The sequence below is a fragment of the Heliangelus exortis genome, chromosome 2 (genome assembly GCF_036169615.1).
Source record: "Heliangelus exortis chromosome 2, bHelExo1.hap1, whole genome shotgun sequence".
Classification (NCBI taxonomy): domain Eukaryota; kingdom Metazoa; phylum Chordata; class Aves; order Apodiformes; family Trochilidae; genus Heliangelus; species Heliangelus exortis.
In genome coordinates this window covers 48557174-48569897 of record NC_092423.1, presented here as the reverse complement: position 1 = coordinate 48569897, position 12724 = coordinate 48557174, and the positions used below count along the sequence as shown (strand labels likewise).

The 12724-nt window shown below is 41.8% G+C and overlaps 1 protein-coding gene across 2 annotated transcripts in view; it reads right to left on the bottom strand.

Annotated features, from left to right (window-relative positions):
- Nucleotides 1–12724, bottom strand: part of ELMO1 (engulfment and cell motility 1) — a 313181-nt gene that overhangs the window by 191260 nt on the left and 109197 nt on the right. For both annotated transcript variants that reach the window (XM_071736038.1, XM_071736039.1), the window contains exons 10-13: nucleotides 7223–7374; nucleotides 6258–6336; nucleotides 3018–3068; nucleotides 130–252 (exon numbers count right to left, since the gene is read on the bottom strand). In XM_071736038.1, the coding sequence (XP_071592139.1) occupies nucleotides 130–252; nucleotides 3018–3068; nucleotides 6258–6336; nucleotides 7223–7374 (405 nt within the window). The remainder of the gene's footprint in view (nucleotides 1–129; nucleotides 253–3017; nucleotides 3069–6257; nucleotides 6337–7222; nucleotides 7375–12724) is intronic.

Here is a 12724-nt window from a genome sequence, read left to right as displayed (position 1 = left end):
TTCACAGAGAGAGAATGAATCAATTGTGTAAACACCCTTAGCAGTGTCTTTTCCTCCATAAACAGCTTCAGGCACAGCAATGAGCAGCTGTCCTCTTCTTCTTCTCCCCAGCTCATGCCAGATGCTTACCTGATCCTGTGGATCCATTTTTGTCATCATTCTGTCCTCCAGAAGGTTAAAGGTAAGAACTTGCAGAACATAAAGCTGATGTGCCATTTCATTATTGATGGCCCTCTGTGCCCTGATAACATGCTGCAAAGAAAGAGAGATACCAGTGAATGTCACCTTACCAGAAAATGACTCAGGTGTCTCGACTTCAGTAAGTATGTGTTTGCTGTTCAGTAGTGTCTGTACACTCCAGAATAAATAAAATCAAGCCAGGATTAATGCTACTGATTAAGGTACTATATAAGTAACTTCAAGGGGCAGGACATTACAATAACAATGTAGTAAAGCTTTCTCCTTCTAGCCACTAGATCGAGGCCCTGCATATGGGGAGAAGGGGCATGAAAAAAACCCCATCAGTACTAGGAAGACGCTTTGAAGAAAAATTAACTCCTTACAAAGCATTAGAATTCTGTAAAAAATAAAAAGGAGAGAATATTAAGAAAATACTTCAGAACAGCTGCCTGAGAAAAAAAAAAGTGTTCAGGCTGCAAACACCACCAACAAATACAGTGATATAACAAGGCTACTGCTGCAGAAGTCAACACCACACTACAATCCTATCTTGACTGGAAAACTCTGTTCTGTATAAGGAAGACTGCTTTGAAATACCTTAGTATACAATACCTCATACATGGAGAATTATCCCATTCAGAAAGCAGATACCAGGCTAATGGACAATTTACAAACCCCTAGAGTAAGCCAAAAAAAACCCCAAGGGGTTCCATATGGGAAACAGAACGATGTTACTAAACACAACAAAGCATATGTAAGGAAAGAGTCATCAAAGAGAAGATGGATACAGCAACTAATACTGTACAGTTCCAGGGAATAAAAGAATCTGGCTGGAGATTCTTTACAATAGTAAAGGCACTGGAGCACTTTACAATAGTTAATGTACAACTAAGAATTTTTATGAAAGTTTTTTATGAAAGAAGAAGTGTAAATTTCTCATGAGCAGAAACAGTTTAAAACTAAACCTTCTGAAAAAACAATCAGTTCTTTTTTGTGCAAGTTGTGACAAATTCTATGCAACTATATATATCATGACAGAGTAATCTGTAGAACCAAGTTTGAACTGTATTTTCATGAAGAAACCACAACTTACTTGACTGGGAAAATACCCTTTCTGATAATAAGTTTTGAATCAATCAACCAGAGGTCAACAACCAGACGTTTATCTTCATAGAATCATAGAATTGGTTGGGTTGTAAGGGACCTCAGAGATCATCAAGTCCAACCCTTGATCCACTACTGCTGCAGTTACCAGACCATGGCACTGAGTGCCACGTCCAGTCTCTTTTTAAATATCTCCAGGGATGGAGAATCCACCACTTCCCGGGGCAGCCCATTCCAATGTCTGATCACCCTCTCAGTAAAGAAATTCTTTCTAATGTCCAACCTAAACCTCCCTCAGCACAACTTGAGACCGTGCCCTCTTGTCTTGCTGAGAGTTGCCTGGGAAAAGAGACCAACCCCCACCTGGCTACACCCTCCTTTCAGGGAGTTGTAGAGAGTGATGAGGTCTCCCCTGAGCCTCCTCTTCTCCAGGCTGAACAGCCCCAGCTCCCTCAGCCTCTCCTCATAGGATCTGTGCTCAAGTCCCTTCACCAGCCTGGTTGCCCTCCTTTGGACCTGCTCCAGGACCTCAATATCCTTCCTGAACTGAGGGGCCCAGAACTGGACACAGTACTCGAGGTGTGGCCTCACCAGGGCTGAGTACAGGAGCAGAATCACTTCCTTGGACCTGCTGGCCATGCTGTTCCTGATACAGGCCAGGATGCCATTGGCCTTCTTGGCTACCTGGACACACTGCTGGCTCATGTTCAGCTTCCTGTCAATCCAGACTCCCTGGTCCCTTTCTGTCTGGCTGCTCTCACCCACTCTGTCCCCAGCCTGGAGCTCCCCATGGGGTTGTTGTGGCCAAAGTGCAGGACCCGGCACTTGGTCTTGTTGAACCTCATCCCGTTGGAATCAGCCCAACTCTCCAGTCTGTCCAGGTCCCTCTGCAGAGCCCTCCTGCCTTCCAGCTGATCCACACTTCCCCCCAGCTTAGTGTCATCTGCAGATTTGCAGATGATGGACTCAATCCCTTCATCTAAATCGTCAATAAAGATATTAAATAGAACTGGGCCCAACAGTGATCCCTGGGGGACACCACTAGTGACCGGCCGCCAACTGGATCAGCACCGTTCAACACCACTCTCTGGGCCCGGCCTTCCAGCCAGTTCCTAACCCAGCACAGGGTGCCCCTGTCCAAGCTATGGGCTGACAGCTTTTTCAGGAGAATGCTGTGGGAGACGGTGTCAAAGGCCTTGCTGAAGTCCAGGTAGACCCCATCCACAGCCTTCCCCTCATCCACCAGGCGGGTCACCTGATCATAAAAGGAGATCAGGTTGGTCAGACAGGACCTGCCCTTCCTAAACCCGTGCTGGCTGGGTCTAATCCCTTGCCCGTCCTGCAGGTGCTGTGTGATTGCACTGAGGATGATCTGTTCCATAACCCTGCCAGGCACTGAGGTCAGGCTGACGGGCCTGTAGTTTTCTGGGTTCTCCTTCTGGCCCTTTTTGTGGATTGGCGTGACATTCGCCAACTTCCAATCATCTGGGATGTGTCCCCAGTGAGCCAGGACTGTTGGTAGATGAGAGAGAGAGGCTTGGCGAGCTCTTCTGCCAGCTCTCTCATCACCCTTGGGTGGATCCCATCTGGTCCCATCTTGCATATTACAGGCTTCAAAACATAGCAGAATACAAGTGTAATTAAAGAATATTACAATAAAATCCATGAACATCAAAACTGGAATCAATTTTATCTCTGCTAGTGAAAACTAACTTTGAAAATTATATACTTACAGTTAAGATGATGGAGCGAAGCTGCTTTTGTGCCAAAATGTTTGCCATTTCCTGATTTAAATAAAATAACAATTAAAAATTTGCCACAAACAGGTATTTTAATGCCACACCTAGAAGAACACTGACTTGAAAGGTTTTATTCTTAAATTTCTGCAGTGTTCCTTATAAATTAAATGAAGCAAAATATCAGTGTATGATTGTACACATTATTTTGAGGATCACACGCTCAGATTACTGTGAGAAAGGGGGCAAAAAAAAAGTCTGTCAGAAGCTGAAGACTTTGGAGATCCCAAACCAACAATGAAAGGCCTCAGAAGTGATCTCTGTGGGCTAAACAGAGTATTTACACACAATTGTTGAAGAACAACCTTTGCCACCATCCCCCAAGAACAGAGAGGAAAGCCTGGAATGGAAGCCATATGTGACTTTAAAACAATACATCAACCAACATGCTTATTTACATTAATATTTTGGCTGTTTTCAAGTCAAGTGCTCTAACTTTCACTCAATAAATCAGTCTACAATTTGGTACTGTTTCATCATAGCAAATAATACTTCTTCCCTGTATTTTGGTAGCAATGTTGACATCGGTCCACTCCTTTGTCTTAAACTAACTTGTCTTTCTAGATGTGTCTGAAGTCATTATCAAGGATAACTATGTTTTTACTGTCATATTTAAGCAGCTGATCTGGCTGTCCATGCTGCAAACTGTCCTACAGTGCATAGGAGGGCATGTTTTATACTTATCACACCTAAGAGTCTAATGTTAACCATACCTACAAACGCTTACCTATTTTTAAGTTCCATGATCTTTTCCATCAATATAGAAATATGTGTGTGTGTGTGTGTGTGTGTGTAAGTGTAAATATGCTAGCATGTGCAATGGATACAACTTATAGCAATTACCATCATGGAATTATTTTTAAATTATTGTTTTCAAAATGTACTATTTAGGGAATTGGGTAATGTATTACACACTGCTATTAGATGCTGTTTAAATGTACACAGAGGGGTAATGTTTGGAATTAGTAGATTATTGACTAGAAATAGAGTACAACAAATCATATCAATGCTGACAGATGCTTATGGATATTCTTAGCATGCACTGTGATTCTGTACAGTTGGCATCGTACCAAAAATACTGCTCACCTTTAGGAGAAACAATTTTTTTTTAAATCCTGATTTTTGTGCGAGTTGAGGGGTAATATAGAGCGTATATTCATTATTTTTATAAAGAAATTAGGAAAACTGAGACTACTACATAAAACATAGGAAAAACTGGATTGTTGAAACATGGTTGCAGAAAAAAATGTAAATAAAGCAAGTGGAAGGGTGAGAACTTGCTTGCAAAAGAAAGTAATTCTAATTTCAAGGCAGAAGGCAGTCATGGATGGTGGCTGTTCTCTTTATAGAAAGTTAAAAGGTCCTTTAACAGCATATAGGAACAATAAGGAAAGAAGAAGGGACCAAAGACAATACAGATACAGAATGACACTGATGCTTCCATCTCTCTTGGAAATGCACAACTGAGCTGCAGGGGGAGTGCCAGGCACACAATACACTGCATGTGATGGAGAACAGATTGGCTGCTTTTGTCAAAATATATCCTCTGACAAAAGATGGACAGGTAAAGAATATCAGGAGGCAGTCTTTTCTGCACTCAAGGGGAAAAAAAGAATCCTTTTATTTTATTTTTGGAGAGGACTATAAAATTGTAGCCTGTTTCTTATACCAGTAATTTAAAATGCTGTTGCATTGTTTTTTGTCATTGGATAAAAACTGATAGGAGCAACAACAAGCGTTCACACAATTCCTGCATCAAAATGAACTTTGTCTCCAAGAAGGCTGTACAGCTCATCTAAAATAAGTATTGTAGTAGCCTATGAGAACAAGAATTATTTGACTAAATTTCCAATCTCATTTCCCATAGCAACAAGTCCCTGCAAAATACAGACATTTGCCAAAAAAGTATTTCAAACATTCACAAAATCATTTCAGTGCTCAAACTCTCAGCTCTTCCTGAGAAACACATTAAAACAAAAAGAAAACAAAACTTCGGCAAATCAACCAGAGTCCTCATTAGAAAAAAAAAAAAAAAAAAAAAAAAAAATGAAAAAAGGACCAATCCTTTCCTTAACTGCAGTGCAGTCATTCACATCACAAAGATCCCTTTACGACAGCAGCAGAGAGAGTACCAAATACTCTTGTACTCTCGAGTCTGGTGGTTAAGTGGTGAGTACTGAACCTTAACTTTTGAGTACCCAGGATCAGGTAATTATTTGAGACTGCATCATCTGAGTTCGTTTTCTTGAAAAGACAGAACTCAGTAAATGAGGTCAGTTATCCCTGTCTTGAAGCTAATAGACACCTATCTTCTTCACTGTGTGGGTTTTTGTGTTTGTTTTATTTTTCCAATTAAACCACAGTTTTACTTTGCCCTGATTGCAATTTTAAAAATATGTTTGTTCTTTTATATAAAGATAAAGCAAAAAAAAGCTTTGATGTTTGTTGAAACAATCTCCAGCATTCAAAAATGTAAATAAATCTGACAGAAATCCTTGTCAGAACTGATGAGCAGCTATGAATGAATTTGTTCTGGACACTAACAGTGTGTTACCACAGGGATCATCACAGTGTTCCTGGTGACAGAAAGGTTAAATAAATAAATGACTAAATTAATTTTGACACAGACTAATGATTTCATAAACATGGATAAAACTTCTCTGTTTCATAATACATAACATTCCATCTTCGTTTAACAGCAACTAGCAATCTTTAAATATTGCCTTTTAAGACTTCTGATCTGTGGCACTGAGGTTAACTTAAAATAGTACACTATAAGTCATGAAACACTTACATAGCAAGATATTTCCATTTTCAAAAAGGAACACATTTTTTATTTAAAAATTTGGGGGGAAGAGGGGAGGGAGTACCAAAAAATAGCTTGCTTTTACAAGCTGTGTTGGCTAGAATTCAGTACAATAAATACTACAGCCAGCCACAGTCAATATGGTTCATCTGAGGTTACAGGGAACTACAAAAACACAGAAGAATGTTTAATCTCTACTAATATTGGTGCAAGATGGAGGCAGCTCCATTAAAATGAATGCTATGTCTGCATGAAATAACAGAATTTCAGTTTGAATCAACTGCAGGAAAAGTGTGACTAGGACATCCATAGGTATGAATATGACACACTTTTACTACAGATATGTAGATAAAAAAGACCAAGCAACTTACCTGCCTCTTGTCATCTGGTGCTTTAAGGAAAAGTGCATTTATTACTGCAATAGTATAAGTCTGAATTTCTTGGTCTGTCCTGTTTGGAACAAAATTACAAATATGAGAAAAGAACACGAATACACAGGAGCTGTAGAAACTGATCTTGCAGTTGTATTAGAGCAGGCAGATGTGAAGGGACTGTTTGCACTTAATGTTGGCCATATAAATTAGGCAATGAGTCAAAGTTGGTCATGAACAGGTTATCTCTATTATTAACAGAGTTCCAGAGGGTGAATCAGCATTCAAGAAAGGTGGAATGAATGACACCCTTGAAGTACCATTAACCCCCCAGTGATAATAGCCAGAGCCCAGACAATCAGCTTGAAGTATGAAGCTGCAGGCAGGAAGAGGAATCTTCCTTAAAGGGCTTTGGATCTGAACCTGCAGGTACCAAATGCTTTTCAGGCAAGTGGAAGATGTCCCATCTGGGTGACAAGGACAGCTATACATTAAACACAATACTTTATCCTATACTACAAGAAGCAGTTTCGATCCATTTAACCACGGCACATTACTGTTTAAGAAAGAACCTCTCCCTTTTCAAATACCTTCACCAAGAGCTGACCAGTTTTTGTCTTACATGCCTCCCAGAGGGTGACAAGAAAAAGACCACCATCTGTATGCTAAAGGTGTTAAGAATTTTATACTACAGGGTGCTCTTCTCCTCGTTTCCCAGCTGCAACTACACGGGCAGCCTAGCATGGAAAAAAAAATTAATAACTTTAAAAAAACCCCAAAACCTCAATAATCAAGCAACTCCAAAAAGCTGACTGCCAGTCATCCAGCCTTTTAAGGGTGGGTGCAGAAGTCATACGGGAGGTTACTGGTCTTTATGCCATTCTTCCACTCTTTTTCCAACTGCTGTGCTCATTTGGGGGGAAAAGAAAATCCACTGTATCAAGGTGGCAGTGGAAGACACTCACCCCTGCAGATGTGGGATTAGCTGCCCAATTGTGATCTCCTGTGCCACCTTCTGGTACAGGTCGTGGCTATTGAGCACCATCGACTCCAGGATCGCCAGAGACCGTTGTAAGATAGAGATGTCCGAGGCAAATTTGTTCACATAGCTTGCTATCTACAAATCCAAACATTTAGAGAGTTTAAATCTTGTCATGAAAATGGGGAAAGTGACGAAAGAAAAATGTGGATGTGGTTCAGAAAGGCATTAGAGTAAAAGTAGTCTTGTCCACATGCCAGGTGTCAGCGAATATCTGAAGGCAATCAACTAGACACTGCAGATACCTTCAAAGGACACAGTGGCACAGATTCTCCATCTGGCACAAATTACCATAGATTTACGTCAGTATTCATACCATCAAAATATGGGCTTTGACATCACATTATTAACACAATAAATCAACGTTACAAGAACTACAACGGTTATATTTTTTGTGAAGAAAACTTTGAAAAGGACAAGAAGAAAACTTCATATTCTGTCCAGTAGAAATCTGTGCAGACAGTTTTATTTAAGCAAATATCTAGGCTCAAGGCAACTGTTGCAAAATTGAAATTTACACGTAGCTCTCTGGCAAAATAAGCTTCCCCCTCCCTTACTGTTTCCAACAACTCTCTCCAGGTTACAAATTAAAACTCTGTTGATGATCAATCAGAACAACTGGTTCCATAGCTCTGTTTAGAGTCCAGCCTCGCTAAGTGTTCATGCATTAATAACCTTCACTTTTACTGTAAGCTGCTACAAACAAATGGCATGTTAATCAAAACCAGGCCTGATCTCTGCTTTTTTTACAGTGTGGCAATGTCATGCTGCACACTCACATCTGCAGAGCCAACACAGATGTGCAGTGTTTTGTGGGAATGTGCGTTCTGCCATATGCTGCCCAGTCCAAAGACCCAGCTGACCAGGAAGAAGCTTGACTTCTGCTGACACAGGAAAGGAGAACTGCCTGGGTTTTCTATGAATGTACTGAGAGCAGCACAGTTGAGCTGAGAGGTATCTGAGGAAGCACAGACAGACAGAAGAAATGTTGTGAGACCACAGCTATTTGCTCTTACAGCCAAGTAACAGACTACAGTGGCCACGTCTGAAGTTTGATGCATTCCTTTCAGAAAACTCCAAGTCCACGCGTGTCTTCAACATTTGTGCTACCAGCCAGTAAGGTGATCACGCTGTGTCTGATTCTGGATGCTTGCTTAGGCCTTGGCATCGTTTTCCTTTTGGAGGAAGAAAGACATGCCCTACGCTTGGGAAAGCTGCCTAGCTGCCTGTAAAATTCAGTTAAATATTGATATGTGGACAATGACATTGCTCTACACTTGTGACATTTTGGGTAGCAGTGGAGAAGTAAAACACCCTTTCAGCAACTTTGGTTGGAGACAATGAGGAAAAAGAGATAATTTTTTATTCTAAGTTATTGCAGCGCTACTATTTGCCCTGCTACTTGGTCTGCATTGCCACAATTTGAACATGGTATGCTGACTGTAACTCAATTCAGGATTTACACATTGACTTTACAGGCAAAAAATAAACCAATCCATGCATCCATGGAGAACCAGAGGATAGAAGTAACTCAGTTAGCTTTTTCCTAGTCTGAACTATCAATATTTGCTGCCTGCAAGTCCCAAGCCCACATAATATTTACATTAGTATATGATGCACATTGTGCTCTTGAGAGCAAGAAGCTGTATCTCAGAAGCACTGTACTAACCCTACCTCTCTAAACAGCAATCCAGTTGGGTTTTGATGCATTGCAGCCAGAGCTGTCAGATGTCCAGAGGCACACGGTATGGACGGCTCATGGTGTATGCACAGAGCAATCCTGCACTGCTCACAAATTAAGCTGAATGCACTCTGGATGCCTCACGGTCATCAGGCATCCACGGATCAATTGTGCAGCAGGAATACAATATGTTCAGAGTGTATCCAAACCTGTCAGGCTACTGTCATCATCCTTTTTAGAAGGTTTTTAGAACCTGACATATATGAGTTATTCTTGGTGTGGCAGCTCCTTCCCATGATATTTTAAGTGGCAGTGTAAATGCTTCACTGGAACCTATTCAAACCAGGGGCCTGCAGAAATCTAACAGTACACAAATGAAACCTCAGTCTAGGACAGGCTGCCTTAGGCCTGTTTAATTCTTCTGATCCTGGACCATAAAGTCTTTTAATCATAACCACAAATGCAAGATGTGAAGCTGGCTTGCATGTTTAAAAACCTATGAGATGTCACACCAAACATACAAGCAAAACATACTCCAGGTAATTTCCATGTCAGGCCACGTATATTCATAACCACCAAGCTGAAGCATGAAGCCTGGCCAAAAATAATAAGCTTGTCTACCCTGACAAATAAGGCATGCCAGTTCCAGAGAGAGCAAAAGTAGATTAAAAATAAATCTATGACCATACTTGAAGTTCTGGATGTGGAAAAAAACAAAACGAAAAAAAAAAAGGGACCTTTTTTGAAAAGAGCCAAGAATCAATATGAATTCAAATTAATGTTATTTGCTGTTCTCTTCTTATTGAGCACCACACATAGGCAGAGTTTTCAGTCTGCACTCATTTATCAAAATTTTGATAAAAATTATGCAAGCTCACAGAAATACCACCTCTCCTCCAGAAACAAGCAACTTCATTGCTTCACACTTTTACATGAAAATCTGTCACTTACAAGTGTCTCATTAAGGATAAAACCTTCAGATCTGCATAGTTCTACCAGGACACATACAGTCATATACTTAAGAAGTGTCTGGATGCTTAACTTCCAAAAGATTCCAAGGGAAATTAGGAATCAGAATGCCTTTACAAGTTTAGTCCCAGTGCTTTGCTGAAAGGGGAGGCAAAGATGCAAAGTGAGGGTAGACAAGAAATCTACAGCAAACTAAACAACATCACCCGAATTCTCTTCCTGCTTCAGCATCACTTAAAGAATTTAAAAATTTAAAAAATCAACAAAATTAAGAGAAAAAAGAGAGGGAGGGAGGAAAAGGAAGGAAAAAAGGAGGGGAAACAGGAAGGGAAACAGGAGGGAGGAAGAGAAGGGGAAAGGGGGAGAGAGGGAAGTGACAGAGGGAAGTGAGGAACGAGGAAGGGGGAGGGAAGAAAAAGGAAGAAAAAAGGAAAAGGAAAGAAAAAAGAAGAAAAAAGAAAGGGGAAGGGGGAGGGGAGGATGTAAAAAAGGAGGGAAAAATGGGACAGAAAAACGGGAAGGTGTAAAGTGAGAAAAGAGAGGAAGAGAGGAAGAAAAAAAAAAGAAAACAAACAAGCAAACAAAAAAGCAAAAAGAAAACAAAGAACTCCAGAAAAAACAGAAAAAAACAAAACAGAAAAAAATGAAAAAATTAAAACAAAAAAATTAAAACAGAAAAAAAATGGGAAAAAAACAGAAAAAATGAAAACTGAAAAAAGGAGAAAAGAAAGAAAAAAAGAAAAACAGAAAAAAGGAAGAAAAATGGAAGAAAGGAAGAAAAAAGGAGAACAGAAGTAAGGAAAAAAAGGAAAAAAGGAAAAGAGGAAAAAAAAGGAAAGGAGGAAAGGAAGAAAAAAAAAGGAAACAAGTAGGAAAAAAGGAAACAAGAAGAAAAAAGGAAAAAAGGAAAAAGGAAAAAAGAAGGAAAAAGGGAAAAGGGGGAAAGGGGAAAAGGGGAAAAGGGGAAAAGGGGAAAAGGGGGAAAGGGGAAAAGGGGAAAAGGGGAAAAGGGGAAAAGGGGAAAAGGGGAAAAGGGGAAAAGGGGAAAAGGGGAAAAGGGGAAAAAGAGAGAAAAGGGGAAAAAGGAGAAAAAAGGAGAAAAAAGGAGAAAAAAGGAGAAAAAAGGAGAAAAAAAAAGGAGAAAAAAGGAGAAAAAAGGAGAAAAAAGGAGAAAAAAGGAGAAAAAAGGAGAAAAAAGGAGAAAAAGGAGAAAAAGGAGAAAAAGGAGAAAAAGGAGAAAAAGGAGAAAAAGGAGAAAAAGGAGAATAAAGGAGAATAAAGGAGAAAAAGGAGAATAAAGGAGAAAAAAAGAAAAAGAATAAGGGAGAAAAAAAGAAAAAGGAGAATAAGGGAGAAAAAAAGAAAAAGGAGAAAAAGGAGAAAAAGGAGAAAAAGGGGGGGGAAAAAGGGGGGGGAAAAAGGGGGGGGAAAAAGGGGGGGGAAAAAGGGGGGGGAAAAAGGGGGGGGAAAAAGGGGGGGGAAAAAGGGGGGGGAAAAAGGGGGGGGAAAAAGGGGGGGAAAAAGGGGGGGGAAAAAGGGGGGGGAAAAAGGGGGGGGAAAAAGGGGGGGGAAAAAGGGGGGGGAAAAAGGGGGGGGAAAAAGGGGGGGGAAAAAGGGGGGGGAAAAAGAGGGGGGAAAAAGGGGGGAGAAAAAGGGGGGAGGAAAAGGGGGGAGGAAAAGGGGGGAGGAAAAGGGGGGAGGAAAAGGGGGGGGGGAAAGGGGGGGGGGAAAGGGGGGGGGAAAAGGGGGGGGAAAAAGGAGGGAAAAGGGGGGGAAAAGGGGGGGGAAAGGGGGGGGAAGGGGGGGGAAAGGGGGGGGAAAGGGGGGGGAAAGGGGGGGAAAAGGGGGGGGAAAGGGGGGGGAAAGGGGGGGAAAAGGGGGGGGAAAAGGGGGGGGAAAAGGGGGGGGAAAAGGGGGGGGAAAAGGGGGGGGAAAAGGGGGGGGAAAAGGGGGGGGAAAAGGGGGGGGAAAAGGGGGGAGGAAAAGGGGGGGGGAAAGGGGGGGGGGAAAGGGGGGGGGAAAAGGGGGGGGAAAAAGGAGGGAAAAAGGAGGGAAAAGGGGGGGAAAAGGGGGGGGAAAGGGGGGGGAAAGGGGGGGGGAAGGGGGGGGAAAGGGGGGGGAAAGGGGGGGGAAAGGGGGGGGAAAGGGGGGGAAAAGGGGGGGGAAAAGGGGGGGGAAAAGGGGGGGGAAAAGGGGGGGGAAAAGGGGGGGGAAAAGGGGGGGGAAAAGGGGGGGGAAAAGGGGGGGGAAAAGGGGGGGGAAAAGGGGGGGGAAAAGGGGGGGGAAAAGGGGGGGGAAAAGGGGGGGGAAAAGGGGGGGGAAAAGGGGGGGGAAAAGGGGGGGGGAAAAGGGGGGGGGAAAAGGAGGAGATGGGGAGAGAAGGGAAAAATTGTAAGCAATAAAATAAAATTAGATTTTTTGAAACCACTATACAAAACCACACAAAGAAACAGCCTGTGAGGGAAACAAATTGAATTTTCTTAGCATTGGTATGTTATTTATTTGCCTGGACCATTTTGATGTCAGAAATGTACAGAAAAATCTGGCAAAGTTTTGTTCTCTGTTAAGTTCTACATGCATAGTAAAATTTTCAAGTATGCATCTCATTTTCTAGTAATAAGCTGGTGTTCCACTTGACTACAGAAAAAACACCTGACAGTTCTGAGACACAGAGCTACTTTCCCTATTGCCTCCCCCATACCCTGCACAGTACACATTTCAGAAGGCAGAGCAAACAAGGTTAAAACTGCATCACACAGTTATGAAACAGCAATTAAA